We start from the raw sequence: 22,282 nt of genomic DNA on the forward strand, positions 1-22,282 counted from the left end.
CCTTATGTCCGGTCGTGATGGTCAAGCGGATTAAGGCGTCCCTGTACATACCAGTTGTGGGAGTATGGGTTCGAGTCACTTCTGGGGTGTGAGTTTTCAGTTGTATATAGTCCTGGGGACCATTCAGGCTTGTTTGCATTTGTGTTCCTCACGTGTGCCCCAAAGAATGAGGTGATTTGATAAAATGCTATGCCCAAGATTACCATCCGAGTGCCGGCGGGGAAGTGGTTCAAATAGCCTCGGCTATCACTTCCTTATGTCCGGTCGTGATGGTCAAGCGGATTAAGGCGTCCCTGTACATACCAGTTGTGGGAGTATGGGTTCGAGTCACTTCTGGGGTGTGAGTTTTCAGTTGTATATAGTCCTGGGGACCATTCAGGCTTGTTTGCATTTGTGTTCCTCACGTGTGCCCCAAAGAATGAGGTGATTTGATAAAATGCTATGCCCAAGATTACCATCCGAGTGCCGGCGGGGAAGTGGTTCAAATAGCCTCGGCTATCACTTCCTTATGTCCGGTCGTGATGGTCAAGCGGATTAAGGCGTCCCTGTACATACCAGTTGTGGGAGTATGGGTTCGAGTCACTTCTGGGGTGTGAGTTTTCAGTTGTATATAGTCCTGGGGACCATTCAGGCTTGTTTGCATTTGTGTTCCTCACGTGTGCCCCAAAGAATGAGGTGATTTGATAAAATGCTATGCCCAAGATTACCATCCGAGTGCCGGCGGGGAAGTGGTTCAAATAGCCTCGGCTATCACTTCCTTATGTCCGGTCGTGATGGTCAAGCGGATTAAGGCGTCCCTGTACATACCAGTTGTGGGAGTATGGGTTCGAGTCACTTCTGGGGTGTGAGTTTTCAGTTGTATATAGTCCTGGGGACCATTCAGGCTTGTTTGCATTTGTGTTCCTCACGTGTGCCCCAAAGAATGAGGTGATTTGATAAAATGCTATGCCCAAGATTACCATCCGAGTGCCGGCGGGGAAGTGGTTCAAATAGCCTCGGCTATCACTTCCTTATGTCCGGTCGTGATGGTCAAGCGGATTAAGGCGTCCCTGTACATACCAGTTGTGGGAGTATGGGTTCGAGTCACTTCTGGGGTGTGAGTTTTCAGTTATATATATATTTATATATATATATATATTTATATATATATATATTTATATATATATATATATTTATATATATATATATATTTATATATATATATATATTTATATATATATATATTTATATATATATATATATTTATATATATATATATATATTTATATATATATATATATTTATATATATATATATATATTTATATATATATATATATTTATATATATATATATATATATTTATATATATATATATATATTTATATATATATATATATTTATATATATATATTAGGTTAGGTTTGGTAGGGTTGGTTAGTTATCATATATCTACGTATAACTAGCTAGTTTTACCTTTATATATATAATATTTATATATATATATATATTATATAAAAAGTTTGTGAGGAAGACCTCTGGTGCCAATGTGGGGACCCATAGCATAGGAGAAGAAAATAAAAAGTATTCAGAGGAGACCTTGTGGTCACTCACTAAACACTAATATTATCTTCTACCACCCCCCATTCTTTTGTATGTACACATATATTTGCTTTATTTGAACTTTGTTACAAAGAGGGAGTTACATATAGGTTACAAAGATGGTTATCATATATATATTATTTATATATATATATTATTTATATATATATATTATTTATATATATATATATTATTTATATATATATATTATTTATATATATATATATTATTTATATATATATATATATTATTTATATATAAATATATTATTTATATATAAATATATTATTTATATATAAATATATTATTTATATATAAATATATATATATATATATATAATATATATACTATTACACTACATTCTTATGTATTACACTAATATATATATATATATATATATATATATATATATATATATATATATATATATATATATTATATAAATTATTTATATATATATTATATATATAATTATATAGGTCATATGTTTTTGTATTTTTGCTGATTTGTTAGTAAATAATAAAAGAAATATAAATTATTTGATTTTTTTACCCTTAAATTGGTTTTAATATTTAAATTGAAAACACTAATATAATATAAAAAAATTATTATTTAAAATATTTAAAATATTTAAATATATTTAAAAATAAATATTTTTTATTTTCAAGAAATTTAACTTTAAACACAAAGATGTGAAAATGGTTCAGATAAGGCTCAAACCTTTCACAAGAGATTCATATTGGTGTATGAATGGATTATGAATGACTCATGTTAGGAGTGTAAGTTGCCACAACATCTCAAATTAGTGTTAGATACATATGTCTTGGTTATAAGTTTTGGAAACCTATTTAAGTCCACACACAATATCGTATCTGATACGATAAAACAAACGTTTCCAATACTTTCAAATACTTTCCAGATATGTTGTGGCAACCTAAAATTGTTTGCTGGGTTTTCTGTTGAGTTCGAAGCCCAGATTACTCGTGGTCTCTGAAATAAGTTAAGATTATAAGTATAAAATTTATAAAACCAAATAATAAATACGGTATTGCTCAATTTCAGATGCAGACGTACTGAATGATATATCAGACTGTCAGCATGGTATTCGATCTGGAAGGTCCAGTGTAACGAATTTACTCAGTTTCTATGATCGAGCCACAGAGATCTATAAAGAATTCTGATCAAGAAAGAGATCTAGGGGTGGTTTTAGATAGAAAACTATAACCTGAGGATCATATTAAGAACATTCTGCGAGGGGCCTATGCTACACTTTTTAACTTTAGAATTGCTTTTAAATACATAGGTCAAAAAGTTTTAAAAGTTTTTTAAACCTCTCGTGTATCATGAGTGTGGAAAAGCTTCAGATGGTGCATTCAGATGATGAATATTACCTAGTTCCTTCATCTGGGAAGAATGAACACATATTGGTGCATTCGGATGATAAAAACTAACTACTGTAGTTCAATTGATCAACAGACTGTATATCATATGCAGACTGTATGTGGATCTGCGGGCCACTTCAAACAACAGCCTGGTGGACCAAGCTCTACCAGGCCTAAAGCACAAAGTGGTCCACTGGCACCGGCAACTTCAACCATAAATGTTCTCAAAGCTTACTAAAAATGATTGAATTAGACTAGACTACAGCAATCTTAACCTTGTATCTGTTTCCACCAATCTTGTTCAGTACATGCTTCAACATATCAGCAATACTTGACATGTAAATATATCTCACTGTGTCATTACAATATGCACCTCCCAACTAGGACAGCATTTGTACCTGTTACAATAATGCATAAACTTTAAGACAATAGAGTATAATGTATGTCTTCCAATCTCAACATTAGATTTTATAACTTTCTTATGTAATAAATAAATACCATTAAACTATTTTCTGTTTAACTGTTAGAAAAAATCAATTAGATATATAAAAAGAAATAAAAAAGATTACATGGATAGTAAAATCTGGATTCCCAACTACAATTTATATAGATGTGATAGAGAAACTAGGTCAAATGGAGGAGTAGGTCTGTACTGTATATTAAACAGCACCTGACGTGCACAGAGCTCCTAAACTCAATGTGGTGGTAGAGTGGTGGGGGGGGGGAAACATTGCAGAAAAAAACAAAAATACAATTTGGTCAACAAAACAGCATTGTTTAAAATAGAAGACATGGGTTGACATTTTGGGGGTAAGGTAGTTTACATTGAGTTAATTAGTTAGCACTTAGTTTTTATCTTAAACTGGTTGGGAGAGGTACAGTGTTGCTGTGCTGGTGAAAGAACACCTAAAGGTAAATTAAATAATGATTGCGAATCCACAAGAAGTTGACATAATAGCGCTAGAGATCTGCAATCAGGATGATAAACTTTCCTTAAAGAATTTGAAAAACACTTGCTGATAGGACATGAAGTAAATGAAATGTATGTCAAGTTTTGTGAAATATATGATAAAAGCACAACAAAATTTGTACCAAAGGAGAGATGCAGAACTAGGAAAAGGGGTTTGTTCAACAGAAATTGCGAGAGGGCCTGAGACCCAAACACACACAAATGGAATCAATATATAGCAAGAGGCCAAACCCCCAAACATACAAGCGATGCAAAGATGCGAGAAACAGCAGCAGCAGTAAGGAGAGGGACTGAAGGACCATAAATAAAGTGTGAAAATAAACTCGAGTAATTTTTTTTAACTACTCTCGACAGTGAAGAAAAACAAATATTCAGACGATTTGTGTTAGAATCATTAATCTTACACTTTCGGTCATATTCAACAACACAAATACACACACACACATTCCTGTTGCTGTAGCAGGTGAAGAATTACACACACAGATCACAATAACGTGATGCATCAAATGAACAAAACCACAAGGGCCGTGACGAGGATTCGAACCTGCGTCCGGGAGCGTCCCAGACACTGCCTTAATCGACTGAGCTACAACAGGGTAAAAGGGTTGAAACCGAAGTTCTACTGAACTTACTGGATCCCATAGCCTCTCCGAGGCACAAACCATGCTTTTACACAACCCCCCCCCCCTGCACCCGAGCTATGTCAACAGGACGTTCTCCCTCTTCACCCTTACATCTTCACACACAGATCACAATAACGTGATGCATTAAATGAACAAATCCACAAGGGCCGTGATGAGGATTCAAACCTGTGTCCGGGAGCATCCCAGACACTGCCTTAATCGACTGAGCTAAGACAGGGTAAAAGGGTTGAAACCAAACTTCTACTGAACTTCCTGGATCCTTTTACCCTGTTGTAGCTAAGTCGATTTAGGCAGTGTCTGGGATGCTCCCGGACGCAGGTTCAAATCCTCGTCACAGCCCTTGTGGATTTGTTCATTTGATGCATCACGTTATTGTGATCTCTGTGTGTGATGATGTAAGGGCGAAGAGAAAGAATGACCTGTTGACATAGCTCGGGTGCAGGGGGAGGGTTGTGTACAAGCCTGGTTTGTGCCTCGGAGAGGCTATGGGATCCAGTAAGATCGTCCTTCCTTTCCTCCCTAGAATCTGGATGTAGCAGGTGCTCAATTGTCAAAAGTGAAAACATTTGGTTTGTCTTCCAAATGCGCCATATCGGTAAATTTGTTAATAATCTTTTAAAAATAGTAAATGCCACTATTTTTGCAAAATTATTACAAGATCTATTATTCTAATAAGGGTTTGATAAAATACAGTAGACTGCCTACTGGTTTTACCTGTAATAAGGTTTGATACAGATGATTATGGATATATTGAAATGCTCTTATTGTTAACAAACAATTTTTTAAAGAGCATTTTGTAATGAGCAGCTCTGAAAATCAGTTGATTACAGATAATTAAGGCAATGTCTGGGATGCTCCCGGACACAGGTTTGAATCCTCATCACGGCCCTTGTGGATTTGTTCATTTGATGCATCACGTTATTGTGATCTGTGTGTGTGATGATGTAAGGGCGAAGAGGGAGAACGGCCTGTTGACATAGCTCGGGTGCAGGGGGAGGGTTGTGTACAAGCCTGGTTTGTACCTCGGAGAGGCTATGGGATCCAGTAAGATTGTCCTTCCTTTCCTCCCTAGAATCTGGATGTAGCAGGTGCTCAATTGTCAAAAGTGAAAAAATTTGGTTTGTCTTCCGAATGCACCATATCGGTAAATTTTTTAATAATCTTTTAAAAATAGTAAATGCCACTATTTTTGCAAAATTATTACAAGATCTATTATTCTAATAAGGGTTTGATAAAATACAGTAGACTGCCTACTGGTTTTTGGTTGCCAGTTTCCTCAAGTTAATTTCCGTGATTTACACACAAATTTATATACATACAAATACATATACACACATATATAATATATTGGTGTATACTGGCAGCAGGTTTTCTTTCAAACATGTTTCATTGAATATGACCGCATATTCTGTATTTATTATTTTCTGGTTTAGGGCTTCTATCCCTCTAACTACTTTCTTAGCATCAGGGCTTAATTGAAATAGGAGTTCTCCAAAACTCATTTTCGTACTTTTAAGGTGAAGAAAAGAAGTGATTTACTATAGAGTGTATTACACTTATTTGTATAATTTGCACGACGTTTCGAACCTCCATGGTTCATTCTCAAGTGAACAGATCTTACAATACTAGTTGATTTTATACCCGCATTAGGTCAGGTGATAATACAATGAAGGTGAAAACATGGGGGGATACATAAGGGATAAATGTGAGGTGAAACATAGAGGCTGCAGAAGGCTCATTGGCCCATACGAGGCATCTCCTATCTAAACGCAAAGATTAATCCAGTGTAATTGGCCTGTTATGTTGGACATTGTCTTCTGTGTTGGCATCGATATGTTCTTGTCTTGTCCTTACTCTCATGGTGAGTAGAGTAAATAGTTCCGTGATTTGGGTGTTCATGGTCGGTCGCTCTATTCTTATGTGAATTGCCTCAAGAATTTGTAATCTTCTTGAATCTTGGGTTTTGTCTATTATGCAAGTATTCTTGTTCAACATTTCTCTTGTTAGAGTAATGTCCAAGAGTAATGCCATGAGTAATGCCATGAGACAAGCCCAAGACATTACTCTAACAAGAGAAATGTTGAACAAGAATACTTGCATAATAGACAAAACCCAAGATTCAAGAAGATTACAAATTCTTGAGGCAATTCACATAAGAATAGAGCGACCGACCATGAACACCCAAATCACGGAACTATTTACTCTACCCACCATGAGAGTAAGGACAAGACAAGAACATATCGATGCCAACACAGAAGACAATGTCCAACATAACAGGCCAATTACACTGGATTAATCTTTGCGTTTAGATAGGAGATGCCTCGTATGGGCCAATGAGCCTTCTGCAGCCTCTATGTTTCACCTCACATTTATCCCTTATGTATCCCCCCATGTTTTCACCTTCATTGTATTATCACCTGACCTAATGCGGGTATAAAATCAACTAGTATTGTAAGATCTGTTCACTTGAGAATGAACCATGGAGGTTCGAAACGTCGTGCAAATTATACAAATAAGTGTAATACACTCTATAGTAAATCACTTCTTTTCTTCACCTTAAAAGTACGAAAATGAGTTTTGGAGAACTCCTATTTCAATTAAGCCCTGATGCTAAGAAAATAGTTAGAGGGATAGAAGCCCTAAACCAGAAAATAATAAATACAGAATATGCGGTCATATTCAATGAAATATAATATATATATATATATATATATATATATATATATATATATATATATATATATATATATATATATGTATATATATATATATATATATATATATATATATATATATATATATATATATATATATATATATATATATATATATATATATATATATATATGCATATAAATAAAAAAACAAGTAAATGTAAATAATTTTACCTTGCACCTAGATCCACCAAGCCTGTATGGCGCGCGTTTCAGTACTTCGGAAATCTAGAACTATCTAGAATCTCTAATCTGCAATGAAACAATACATATTATTGCACTTACCAAAACATGGATGAATGTAGAAAATACAGAACTATTAGCTGAATATCAAATAAATGGATTTAATCTATTTCACACAGATAGATATATTAGACCGTGTATGTTAGGTAATATCTAACATACACGCCTCCACACACACTACATTTGAAATGTAGTCTCAAAAAGACTACATTTCAACAGCAAAGATTACTCCATAAAAAAATAATTAAATTATTGACCAACATGAGAGAAGGTTAGCCAACATGAGAGGGTTGTGTTGATTGCCTGAAAATATTTAAATTGTTTAATGTATTGAATGGCATTTTTCAAGTTACAACATTTTTTAAATTACTGAACTAGGTTCTAGGCTTTGCTAGGCTTAATTCAATTATTACAGATAAGCCTAACCTAGCCTAGAACCCAGTGGGTTTTCTTCCTATTGGGGAGTGTTGAACATGCCTCGCCTCCACATACACACTAGCACAGCCAGGCCTCGCCTCCACATACACACTAGCACAGCCAGGCCTCGCCTCCACATACACACTAGCACAGCTAGGCCTCGCCTCCACATACACACTAGCACAGCCAGGCCTCGCCTCCACATACACATTAGCACAGCCAGGCCTCGCCTCCACATACACACTAGCACAGCCAGGCCTCGCCTCCACATACACACTAGCACAGCCAGGCCTCGCCTCCACATACACCAGCACAGCCAGGCCTCGCCTCCACATACACACTAGCACAGCCAGGCCTCGCCTCCACATACACACTAGCACAGCCAGGCCTCGCCTCCACATACACACTAGCACAGCCAGGCCTCGCCTCCACATACACTAGCACAGCCAGGCCTCGCCTCCACATACACACTAGCACAGCCAGGCCTCGCCTCCACATACACACTAGCACAGCCAGGCCTCGCCTCCACATACACACTAGCACAGCCAGGCCTCGCCTCCACATACACCAGCACAGCCAGGCCTAGCCTCCACATACACACTAGCACAGCCAGGCCTCGCCTCCACATACACACTAGCACAGCCAGGCCTCGCCTCCACATACACAATAGCACAGCCAGGCCTCGCCTCCACATACACCAGCACAGCCAGGCCTCGCCTCCACATACACACTAGCACAGCCAGGCCTCGCCTCCACATACACACTAGCACAGCCAGGCCTCGCCTCCACATACACACTAGCACAGCCAGGCCTCGCCTCCACATACACCAGCACAGCCAGGCCTCTCCTCCACATACACACTAGCACAGCCAGGCCTCGCCTCCACATACACACTAGCACAGCCAGGCCTCGCCTCCACATACACCAGCACAGCCAGGCCTCACCTCCACATACACACTAGCACAGCCAGGCCTCGCCTCCACATACACCAGCACTGCCAGGCCTCGCCTCCACATACACACTAGCACAGCCAGGCCTCGCCTCCACATACACACTAGCACAGCCAGGCCTCGCCTCCACATACACCAACACAGCCAGGCCTCGCCTCCACATACACACTAGCACAGCCAGGCCTCGCCTCCACATACACACTAGCACAGCCAGGCCTCGCCTCCACATACACACTAGCACAGCCAGGCCTCGCCTCCACATACACTAGCACAGCCAGGCCTCGCCTCCACATACACCAGCACTAGGCCTCACCTCCACATTTAAACCAACCAAGCCCACAAATACGTCAACATGGACCAACATTACACCGTCTAACATACTCTGTCAGACGTAACAACTAAATTTGTGAATTCAAGACCTAATCTATTGTATAACACAGTGTTAGTACGAGAAAAACATTACTTACATTTGAAGCCGTGTTTTAAAATGGCGGCGGTCTTGTTGTACTGACGCTCCAAGCTGTGTGTTCGTTTGCGTATGATGAACGTGTGACAATTTACTACAACAATTATTTAATTATTCTTATTCTTTATTTTACTATTTTTAGGGTACATGAAATTTCAAACTTATTTGCACACAATAATATAATTGCATTGTCATAACCTTTATATATTACGGAAAATACGATGGCATGAACGAAGTCAAAGTGAAGTTGAAGTCAAAGTCATTCGCCGAACGTATTAGTCAATTTTTTTCTCCCAAACGATAGGGGATAACAAATCCACAGAGAATATAAGTGTACAGTAAAGTCAATTTTATTCAGGAAAGTACATACATAGTTGATTTACAAACATAATGTTGGATTTATAGATAGAGCTAGTGCATACAATACCTAAAGCCACTATAGTAGGCAAGTCCCTGCACATACTCTCATGTGTATTTTATATATATAAAACGCTGCACTGTAATGTCAATCCTGACCTTAAAAGCTTCCTAGAAGGTTGTAACAGATCCCATGAGCACCACACCTGAAACAAATACCTATTTGATATTCCAAGAGTACGACTTAGTCAAACTAGAAATGCTTTACAAATCAAGGGACCTCGAATGTGGAATGACCTTCCCAATTATGTTAAAAACTGTACCTCTCCCAACCAGTTTAAGATAAATAAAGATAAATTTATAAGTTAAGAAAAATTCCACAAATCAACAACCCTGTTACTGACCCAGTATTTACCCAAGTCTTTCCTAAATCTAAACTTATCCAATTTATACCCATTGTTTCGTGTTCTATCTTGTGTAGACAATTTTAATACCCTATTAATATCCCCTTAGTTATATCCATTCAGGATATAAAAAGAGTATACACATTTTTGTTTTGACACTTAAGGTTATTGTGAGTACTCATCGCCTGCCTAGAAACTGGAATTCTGGTTGATCTCGAACCCATTGATAATGTGATTTAGTTTATTCTGCCGTTTAAAGAAAAAAAGAGCATATCAATGTTATATCACAGAAAACGAATTTATCATAAACTCATGTATTTGTCTTACAGGCTATGGTGCCAATGTCAGAATTGTCAAAATGATGTACTTTGCATACATCAGATCTTTAGTGGATTATGCTGCACCTCTGCTTGTTTTGATGCCTGAAAGAAAGCTTGGAGGGCTTGAAAAATTGCAGAACGAAGCCTTGAGGATAATCCTTGGGTGCCCTCGTACCAAAAAGATACTTAATATGAGAAAGGAACTTAATATTCTGAGCGTTTTTGATCGTGTTACTGAAATTAACTGTCAAATTGGTATAAAAATGCTTAGGCTAACTCATCCTAATCCTTGCACAGAAGCCTTCCAGAATTTCTTTATTGAAGATCAGCATTGTTCCAAATGGATAACAAAAACTGGAACTCAACTCAGAATATATGGGGTTCATGATTTGTACCAAGAGAAACAACAACGGCACTTTCCTGCACCGTAGGAGGTTACACCCTTTCCAGTTTTAATCCCTCCCTTTCCACCCAAGAAGCAAATTAGAGATCAGCCCAAGCTTCGTCTTGAGGCAAAGCTCAACGCCTTAAGCCATATTGATGCTCTGTCCACAGAGCATTCTCTCTCTCAAATTATATACACTGATGGTTCCCTACACAGCACCACGGGTGCAGCTGGAAGTGCAGTTGTCCTGACAATGGGCGATGGCCTATACTTTGAGTGGGGAGTCCGTATAAACAACTGGGCCTCTACCCTTCAGACTGAACTATTTGCCTTGATCCTTGCACTGAAATGTGTACAAGTCTCAAAACTTGATACATTAATTGTAAGTGACTCCTAATCATCCTTAAATGCTCTCAACTCTTTAAGACATAACTGTAACATGCTTGTGTCGGAAGCTAGACACAAATACAACAAAATTATTAAGGATGGTAACAGAGTCCATTTCATGAGGTCTCCATCTCATGTTGGGCCCCGAATGCATGATAGAGCTGATAAGTTAGCCAAAGAATCTGCCTTTAAAGGAGCCGTTGAGTGTAACCTTGGATTGTCAATGACCAATCTGAGAGCAGCAGTACACCGAGAACTTCAACAAGATCTTGTAGATCTGAGGCAAAGTGAAATTGACACCAGTAATTCCATCTATCATCATACTATCATGCAAGAGGAGCCACACATCTATGGATCATCCAATAAAATCAGCAGACTTCTAGATGTTACTACTGCTCGGCTTAGACTCGGTTACAAGTATCTCTGGGAATTCTCATTATCTGCTGATGTAGACCTGACCAAATGTAAACTGTGTCAACAAAATTATTCGCACACCCTCCGTCACTATGTGATGGAGTGCGAAAAGATACATGAATTTAGAGACAATTCTATAACCAATGTTCCAGCGATGTGTCAATATTTCATTCAAAATGATCTGCTACCAGAAATTTTAGCCAAATATCCCCAGTTTGCTAACTGTAGATAACAACTAAGTGATTGTAACCTATCCACCGCTGCCCACTGGATGGGGGGCGGTGTGCAGGACAAACATCTAAATTTTGATACTGTTGATACAAATCTGTTGATGTGAGCACTTTAGTTTAGTCTGCCGTTTAAAGAAAAAAAGAGCATATCAATGGTATATCACAGAAAACGAATTTATTATAAACTCATGTATTTGTCTTATCATATTGAACTGCATTCATATTTTTAATATATAACAATATGAATATACAAATTTCTGTAAATCCCCTACCATGTTAGAATCTGTGGAAATGAATGAGCAAATGTGCTGGCTGAAGGCGCTGAAGGAAACCACATTGGTTTCATTTTGGATACAAATGTCCATGGAGATTCAAAATGGAAACTAATTATATAGTTGAACCTGCAGAGAGGAGTTTAAGAATCTGTGTTGAGAGTGATGGACACAGCCTTCACAATTATACTTCAGAGAATGTAAACATATAAGAGTCATTAGAAATATGTGTAGAATAATAAACCCTACATTGTTTGAGTTAGGGAAAACACCATTTGTCATATATAGATACTAGCTGTTCCTAAAGATTCACCCATTTTGCACCAGCAAGATAACATATAAGATTTTAAGAGTTGACGAATGTTAATCTTCTTGTTTGATAAACTGTGAACTTGAGACATAGTTAATAAGAACACGACAATATAAGACAACAAAAAGTTTTCAGATTCTTTCACACCACTTTCCAGCAACTTTTATAATTTATATAAATTATTTTAGGGAATAATACATAAATTATATATTTAAACATAATATAGTGTTTAGTGGAATGCATAAGGAGTCAAATTGTGTTAAAAAGAGTGATTTTTAGAAAATTTGGAAAACTATTTTTTTCTGTTCATATTATAACTAAATGGATTTTAAAGGTTTCACTCAGCCAATATATATCATTCACAATTTATTAATGAATTTTACAAAAAACCACCATAAATTTTATATTTAAACATGTAAAAACTATTTGTTTTACATTTGGAACATAATAATTGTAGAAAAACAATTTTAAATAAAACCTTTGTGTTTGGATTTTTTGAGTAAAAGTTTCTCAAAGGTCTCCTGCACCATTCTCAATGCAAATCATTCCCACACCTATGGGAAGAGATAGGCGAACGTTGTGTAGATGATTTGTGTTTGCTGGGAAGGAGGATGAGGTAGAGGAGGAAGTTAAAGAGGACACTGAGGAGGAGGAGGGCGAGGAGGAGTAGGTCGAGGAGGAATGAGGGCGAGGAAGAATGAGGGCGAGGAGGAGAGCGAGGAGGAAGTAGGAGGAGGGCGAAGAGGAAGGAGTAGGGAGAGGAGGAAGAAGGCGGGGAGGAAGGAGGAAGAGATCCAGGTAAGAGGGTGAAGTCAAGGAGAAAGGAGGAGGTCGAGGAGAAAGTAGGAAGGAGGAGGGCGAGGAGGAGGAGGGAGGCGAGGAGTGTTGGATATTTCCAACATCGAATACTGCGTTGTTGTATTCTCATTACTTATTACTAACCATACTAAATGTTGTATTAAGTAAAATTAACAACTCGTAGAATTCTCATGTACTAATAATTCATCTGTGCATTAGGCTAGAATTCTCACGTCACCTGACGCCAGTATTGTCAGATTTCTTTACAGTAAAACACATTATATTCAATTTGTGTGAGAATTAAATACAATTCTCCATAATTAAAGCATTCTGTATGACAACTGATTGCAGACGAATTGTTCTCTAACTAAAAGCCAAATAGAGCGTTAGAATCAATGTGTCTACCTCCCGATAGAGTTAACGTCATCAATGAATGCCATAGGGAGACATTAATTCCTCTCCCTTATATATTTGCTATTCCTAAATCGGTAAATAATAATATTTCGTTCCTCTAAATAATAAACCCGTCCAGTCTTAAGAGTTTCAAGCGCGAATGCGAGAAATATTAATGTTCGTGACAATAATTTGTGTTATGAACGTCGACTCGGCGTGGGTTGGAGGGACGCCATCCATCCTCAGTACGCGGACACGTGCAGAGCCGAAAGGAGGCAGAACTGTGTTTACCGTACTCATAAAGGACGCCATTGCCCAGCAAATCGGGCAGGTGTTATTCATCCTCAGATGAAAGCCGCCACTGTGAGGCGTGAACGACCTTGCAGATAATATCTTCAACTAGTGCTGGTGTCAAATGAGGGACCCCTAGACTTGGTTCCTGACGACCCGTGATCAGCCAGCTTGAAACGCATCAATCCAGGATAGGTTCACCGGAGCCTGGGATGCGAAATTACGGTAATCTTAATACTTATACAGTGCCCACAGCTAAGTACCCTTTATTTGATGCATCATTTACAGGTTTAATAATAGCGGGGTGATTGTTCGTCACGCAGCGAGATAACACCTAATAACAGGTGATTAGAATTCCATCTGTAGATATTAATAATCTTGAATATGAATTGAGTAGTTAAATCAATTGCTACTGGTAGTTATTTATCTTGCAGCTCGAGAGACGAATTCCTCATGCTGTCTTCTCCATGTTAACCGTGTCATTCGTCAGTGTACCAGACTTGCAGATTAAGAGGACTTCCATGGTTATCTAAAGGAATCTACTACAAGCTAAGGCTTATTTCTTTTTATCCATATCCTTGCAATTTGATGTATTCAGGATGTTTAATATTAATGTGTGATTTACTGTAACTCATTACTATGCTCATATTCATGTTCTTCTTTATATGAATAATATTATATTCAGCATTATTTATAGGATTAGATTATTATTAATTGAATTAGTGAACGAACCACACTGATTCCTGGACGTACTTACCTCCAGTAATAACCCCCCAATGTAGGTGTTTGAGGTTTGTTTCTTTAATAATACAGCCCATTAATTATTCTCATGATCATACTTTCTAGTCATATCCATAGTCATTGGTTTTCTCTAGAAATTTATCTAATGAACTGAAATTCTCAGTTTCCCTCTTTACTTTAAAAGCGGGGGGTCCTTCGTAATTTAATTTACTACTTTAATTATTAATTAATCAGAATCAAGCCCAAATATCCCACATTATGGTCCTTATCGAACCGGATAGGCATTAAATCTATAATTAAAATATTAACCATTAATAACTAATCCTTGTGTGATAGAAGCTCGACTGACTATTTAATTAATTGTGTCAACTAACATTGTAACACATCAGTTAACCTAGATCACACTAACATATTGCTACTTTTACCTCATGTATAAAGTGGCTTTATAATAATAATAATAATAATAATAATAATAATAATAATAATTTTTATTTAGGCAAAGGTACATACATAAAGAGATTTTACAAAGTTTGTTGGCTTTATAGATAAGAGCTAGTACATACAATGCCTAAAGCCACTATTACGCAAAGCGTTTCGGGCAGGAAAAAACACTACTGACTAAAGCTTAAAACTAATGGGTAAAAAGAAAAAAAATGCGTTGAGTACAAATAAAAATAGAGGTAAAAGAGGGGGGAACATTGTTGAAAAAACAGCACAAATACAATTACAAATTATTACAGAAAATTACATTAAAACAGCGTTGATTTGTAAAACAAAAAAAACAAAAAAACATACATGGGTTGACAATAGAGAGGTAAGGTAGGTTACAGGGAATTTATTAGGTATAGCTTCGTTTTTAACTTAAACTGGTTGAGAGAGGTACTGTCTTTAACATGGTTGGGAAGGTCATTCCACATCCTGGGCCCCTTAATTTGTAGAGCATTTCTGGTTTGATTAAGTCGTACTCTAGGAACATCAAAACTGTATTTATTTCTGGTGTGGTGCTCATGGGTTCTGTTACAACCTTCTATGAAGCTTTTGAGATCAGGATTGGCATTACAATTTAGCGTTTTGTATATGTATAGTACACATGAGAGAATGTGCAGTGACTTAATGTCTAACATATTCAGGGATTTGAATAGGGGTACGGAGTGATGTCTGGGGCCAGAATTGGATATTGTCCTAATAGCAGCTTTGTGTTGAGTAATTAGAGGACGTAAGTGATTTTGGGTAGTAGAGCCCCTTTAGTGGGTCATAGCCAATTTCCCACAACACTTAGACCTATACCTCACACCGAGGTGAGAATCTTTAGGTCACCAGGAGCAACAGCTCATAACTTTTACAATAACACCACCCTAACACCTGCGTTAGAGTGGCCTCACCATCTAACCATTATATACTTAGGTGGTAATGACATCTACCCCACTCGTCATCCAGCCGAGGTGATCAAACACCTCAAAAACATAGTTTCTTCTTTCAAACTCATCAGTGAATCAGTGGTATTCACATTAGTGGAGCCTCGCCAACCAAGTCAAGATAATCGTTGGGGAGTAACTCCGGAATACTACCTGAGAGCTGCTAAGTATATCAATTTCAGGCTGAAAAAACGAGTGAGATTGGATACCACATATATACAATTTACAGCCAGACCTTACAGACAGAACCTGACCAGAGACGGTGTACATTTGTCAGGGGAATCTAGGTTGCATGTGGTTGATAAGTTAATTAACACCATCAACCATCACAAAAGGCTGTGGCTAGCAAGCCAAACTTAACTGAACATAATTGTTCACCTGTGTGTGCAAGAGCACTCTTATAAAACAAAAATACCCAAAAATACAGCACAACTATATTACCTTATTGCACCACAATAATTTCACCCATGTTATTAGGTAGAATTTAGGCTGAGATTGTGCTGAATTTGGTACAAGCCCAGACTAAATAATTTATAGTTCTTAGTTAGGAATTATTACGACTAGATCTAAACTAGTCAGTGTTGTATATATTATATTATTTGTGCTGACCCTCTATAGGGTGGGATAAATTTTGAGATAACTCTGATTAGTGTCTCCATAATATTTCTCTTGTATACATTATTTTGTGTATCTATTTTGTGTATTGCTGGATTTTCTCCGTTAACTCTGATGTTGATATGGATGAGCTAACCGGACGAGAATTAGTGGTGAGATTCAGACAGTGCACAAAATATCTAGCTATTTCGTGTTAGGTAGGTAAACCCATAGTCTATACAAGTATATTAGGCTATTTCCATTGATATTGAAACCCACTGAATGAATCAATATCCCAGTTACTTCAGTAATAAGTATTTACTGACCAATCAGCCTTTACCCAACAAGATGGATACGGCTACCAAAATGAAAAGGACCCTTGTCGGTCTGAAAGGTCATTTGACCCGACAGATTAATAAATGTCAAAATCTGTCACAACAGTCAACGGTTGATTACTTTGAATTAGAGGATTTATTACAAGTTGCTGAAAGTAAATTTGCTCATATTAAGCAACACATGAATTTGTATTTGACCGAACTGCAATCAACCTGTATAGAGAGTAGTGAACTTGATGAGGTTATAGATGAGTTAGCTCAGTATGAAGAAGATAATCGAGTTAAGCTTCTACCCTATAAGAAGCAAATTGCTAAAAACAAGCTGACAGTAACTTCCACTGTACGTACAGATCCTGAGGTTAAATTACCTCAAATCAACATACCCACATTCTCTGGTGATGAGAACGAAAGTTGGGATGATTTTTGGAGTAAGTTCGTAGATGCAGTAGACTCTAAAACTAACATTCCTCAAACCACCAAATTCACTTATTTACAAGGCCTGTTAAGAAAGGAAGCCTTGAAAGTAATCTCCAATATAACACTGACCAGTGATGGTTACGCATCAGCTGTACAATTGCTCCAAATAAACTATGATAACAAGGAGAGAACTGTTACTGTCTTAGTTCAAAAATTGCTAGATTTACCCTCTGCTAACAATTCTGCAGAGTCTCTCCAAAATTTCAGACTAGAGTTAGAGTCTTTACTCAAGGCCTTAAGCCTTAAAGTCCAAATACAGTCAGCCGAATGGATGACTAAAGTAGTTATTAAACGAAAATTACCAAGAGAAACTTTAGATAAGTTGTGTATTATTTACAATACGACCTTTTTGACTCTGAAAGAAATCACAGAAGGTCTACATACCTTAGTCGAAAGACAAAGAGCCAATCAAGACGGGGAGAAAGTTACAAACTCCTCTACTAACTCTCATCGTAGCTCAACTCAAGTTGACACTTCTATCAAACCTAAACAGACTTTAAATAAGTCTAATAAATTTCCAACAAAAACTACTCTATCCACTGAGAAAAGAAGTGGAAATGTAGGTACATATTCGGTGTCTCCTTCTGAGATAACCCATGACTTGTCTACTAAAGAGGACAAGTCAAACAAAGAGAGAAAGTGTCTGCTCTGCCATCACGGGCATACCGCATACCAATGCTCAGTTTATCCTACTTATAATGCTAGGATTAAAAGGTTACAGGAATTGCACAAATGCACTAGGTGTATGGGTTCACATGATCCCAAGAAATGTGCGGTACCACTACGTACTTGCAACCGTTGTAACCAAGGTGTACACCACTACGCCTTATGTAGGAAATCTCCTACACCAACTATGACCACTGGAGAGAATATTACGAATTCTACTGCAGTGCAATATTGTAAAGTACACCACGAAGTGAATGTGCTTGCTACTGAGTCAACCCGTTCTCGCAAATTCGTAAAGTCAATATTGACTTATTAACTACGTGCATAGGTGATATACTAAACATAATAGATACCCTTAAAAAGATTCATAGAAAACACCGACCTTACCTAACCTTGTTAGTATCTTAAGATAAGCATCTTATTGCTTCGTAATTACAATTATTACTTAACATATACCTATTATAGGTTAGGTAATAATTGTAATTACGAAGCAATAAGATGCTTATCTTAAGATACTAACAAGGTTAGGTAAGGTCGGTGTTTTTTATGAATCTTTTTAAGGGTATCTATTATGTTAAGTATGTCACCTATGCACATATTTAATAAGTCAATATTGACTTATTAATTTTGCGAGAACGGGTTGACTGAGTCAGGCAATAGTACTACCTTGCCTACCGCTCAACTTAAATTAATAAATCAAAGATCTCGAATTAACAGTAGAGGTCTCTTTGACCAAGGTTCCCAAAAAACCTTCATCACACAACAGTTAGTAGATGATTTAAATTTAAAACCTACCAAAAGTGTGAAGTTAAACATTTCTGGTTTCCTATCAAATAGTGGGCCACGTGACTACAAGGTAGTCAAATTACTAGTTAGGTTAGGATCCTCTGGCAGCCCAATTCATGCGGTGGTAGTGGATAAGATTCCTACGGACCTGCAGGTCACAGGATTAGCTCGCACTGCGAGACACCTTAAGCGAAACCGCATGAGGCTAGCGGATCATAAAATAAATTCCGATTGCCTCACAGATATTGGGATATTAATAGGCGCGGATCATTATTACAAGTTAATCACTGGATGCACTAGGCAACATGGTATGAATTTGTTGTCGTCTGCAGGGGGCAAATTGCTCACAGGACCCGTGCTTTTCAGACAAGGTCCAGCGCCCACAAACCAACAAACCAATAATGTAATTGTGGCGTGACTAGGCTTAGAGCAGTCACCCCTACGCTTCAGGGAAATAGCCGAGGACATTGAGTCTGACCCACCAATACACCGTTTGTGGGATTTAGATACGTTAGGCATCATCCCTGAGCAACCAAGTCCTGATGATACATGGACTTACCAGCAATATCTGGATACAGTTGTCTACTCAAATAAACAATACTGGGTAAGACTTCCATGGAAGTTAGATCACCCACAACTTCCAGTAAATTATTTTATGGCAGCCTCGCAATTGCGGTCTCAATTAACACGACTGCAGAAGCAGCCAGACAAACTAACCATGTATCACCAACTTATCCAACAACAACTTAACAACAAGTTCATTGAAGTTGTTGAACACGATGACCGAAAAACAGGTCATTATTTACCTCACCATGCTGTGGTGAAAGACTCACTGACAACACCTATTCGTATTGTCTTTAATTGCAGTGCTAAAGTAAAGCCTAATAGTGTGTCTCTAAATGAATGTCTCCAAACGGGACCTAGCCTAACACAAAGGCTACATGACGTGTTGTTACGATTTCGCACAGGCATTTTTGCCTATACTGCTGACATCAGCAAAGCCTTTCTCCGAGTAGGATTGCAGGAGGAAGATCGTGACTACACAAAATTCCTCTGGTACAAGGATCCACTGGATCCTAACAGTGAAGTAATTACCTATCGGTTTGCCTCTGTATTATTTGGTGCTACGTCCTCACCGTTTCTTTTGCAAGCAACATTAGACACGCATTTGAGGAAATCAGACAGCCCTTATAAGGCAACCATTAGCGACAACTTATATGTCGACAATTTCCAGGGGACAACTAATGATCAAGCTGATCTGGTAGAAATCTACCATGAGGCTAACCGTGAACTGTTAGGAGCCAATATGCCTCTACAGTCATGGGCCTCAAATAATAAACAGCTTAACCAGTTAATCGAGAAAGAATTTCCCGATTATCAGGTACCCAGTGAATTAAAGGTTCTAGGCGTGGAATGGAACACCAACACTGACGAGATGAATGTCAAGTCAGTGCAAACTGATAATTCAACCCTTACCATGAGAACACTGCTCTCATTTGTCAGTCAACCATTTGATCCTTTAGGCCTACTCAGTCCTATATTAATAAGGGGCAAACTCCTAATGCAGGAGTGCTGGCAACAACATATGGGATGGGATGATCCGTTACCAAGTGAGTTACAAGCCAAATGGCAAATACTCTCAACGGATTTTAATCAGTTAGCTGTTTTGAAATTTCCACGTAATGCTTCAGGACCAAACTTACCCACCAATTTGCACGTTTTCTGCGATGCCTCTGGCAAAGCATATGGCGCAGTAGCCTATTTAGTTAACAGTGCTCAATCAATTTTACTCACATCAAAAGCAAGAGTTGCTCCCATCAAAAAGAGATCCTTACCTCAGATGGAGTTGACGGCATTGCTAGTGGGAGTAAGATTGGCCCATTGCCTGGCAAAGACACTCAGTAATATCCACTTTGGTGAGATTGTAGTGTGGTCAGACAACGAGGCAGTCTTACAATGGGTAAGAAACAATAACAACAAAACTCCTTACGTAAGTAATCGCGTCAGAGAGATTCATGATTTATCCGCAGGTTATAAGTTTAGACATGTCCCTACTAAGGACAATCCTGCAGATTATTTAACAAGAGGATTGACATTAAAACAACTTGTCAAATCTTCGCTGTGGTTCAATGGACCTTCATGGCTTGTTGGTGGTCAGTGGCCCAAACAAAAGCCACAAGTCATAGTGACCAGTATCGCCACTCCCATGAAGGACCCAGAGCCTCAGCGAACATTAGCCATTGATCCTCATCATTATTCCAACTTAAGCAAATTGTTACGAGTGACTGCACACGTGTTTGATTTCCTCTCTAAAGTAGGAATTCGACACAAATTTCCCAATCCTGTTCACTATTGGATTAAGCGGTCGCAGCAAGAGACTTACGGAAGCGAGTTTGAGAATCTTCCGGATAAACTCACTAAGTCTCTGGGCATCTGGTACGATGTCAACACCCATAACATACTACGATGTGGAGGACGTTTGCTACATGCAAAAATTGACTTAAACACTAAGAACCCAATTCTTTTACCTCGTCACCACATCATAACTAAACTTCTTGTCTTACATTACCATCAATATGGTACCCTACATGGAGGAGTTTTACATACTCTCACCGATCTTAGACAAAAGTACTGGCTTCCTCAAGGTCGTCAGACCGTTAAGACCATTATTAAATCTTGTGTCATCTGTAAGAGATACGACGCTAGAGTCTGTCCTTACCCAGGACCTCCTCCACTCTCAGAAGAACGAGTGGTTCATCTTCGTCCATTCGAAACCACTGGAGTAGATTATACAGGAGCCTTACTCCTCACTGGTAACCCAGATAATATACCCGTGAAGGCGTACATTTGTCTCTTTACCTGTGCTACAACCAGAGGCGTGCACTTAGAGGTTACCCCAGACATGAGTGCTGAAGCTTTCATTCAAGCTTTCCGCAGATTTGCTGCCCGTCGATCATGTCCTAGATTAATGATATCCGACAACGGATCTAATTTTGTGGCGGGAGAAAGTTGTTTGCGAGAAGTCTGGAACCACCCTGAAGTGCAATCAGTCTTACAAAGAAGACAATGTCACTGGAAATTCATAGCACCAAGAGCCCCTTGGCAAGGTGGGTTCTATGAGCGAATGGTAGGCACAGTCAAAACATGTCTAAGGAAAACGTTACACCGACAAAAGGTCAGTTACTCAGAACTCCAAACTATTGTTGTGGAAATCGAGGCACGAGTCAATAATCGCCCGATCACCTACCTGTCTGATGATTACACCCAGAGAGAACCACTGAGCCCCTCTCACTTGATCCATGGAGGTCTACTGAGCCCTCTCATCCCTTTAGCCGAAGAG

General features: G+C 38.2%; 1 protein-coding gene across 1 annotated transcript; it reads left to right on the forward strand.

Annotated features, from left to right (window-relative positions):
- Nucleotides 1-17,026: 17,026 nt before the first annotated feature.
- LOC138355669 (uncharacterized) lies at nucleotides 17,027-21,728 on the forward strand. The gene is made up of 2 exons (XM_069310994.1): nucleotides 17,027-18,053; nucleotides 21,565-21,728. The coding sequence occupies exons 1-2, from the start codon at nucleotides 17,027-17,029 to the stop codon at nucleotides 21,726-21,728; spliced, it is 1,191 nt and encodes a 396-aa protein (XP_069167095.1).
- The last annotated feature ends 554 nt before the right edge of the window (nucleotides 21,729-22,282 follow it).

Source organism: Procambarus clarkii, chromosome 68 (assembly GCF_040958095.1).
Source record: "Procambarus clarkii isolate CNS0578487 chromosome 68, FALCON_Pclarkii_2.0, whole genome shotgun sequence".
Lineage (NCBI taxonomy): Eukaryota > Metazoa > Arthropoda > Malacostraca > Decapoda > Cambaridae > Procambarus > Procambarus clarkii.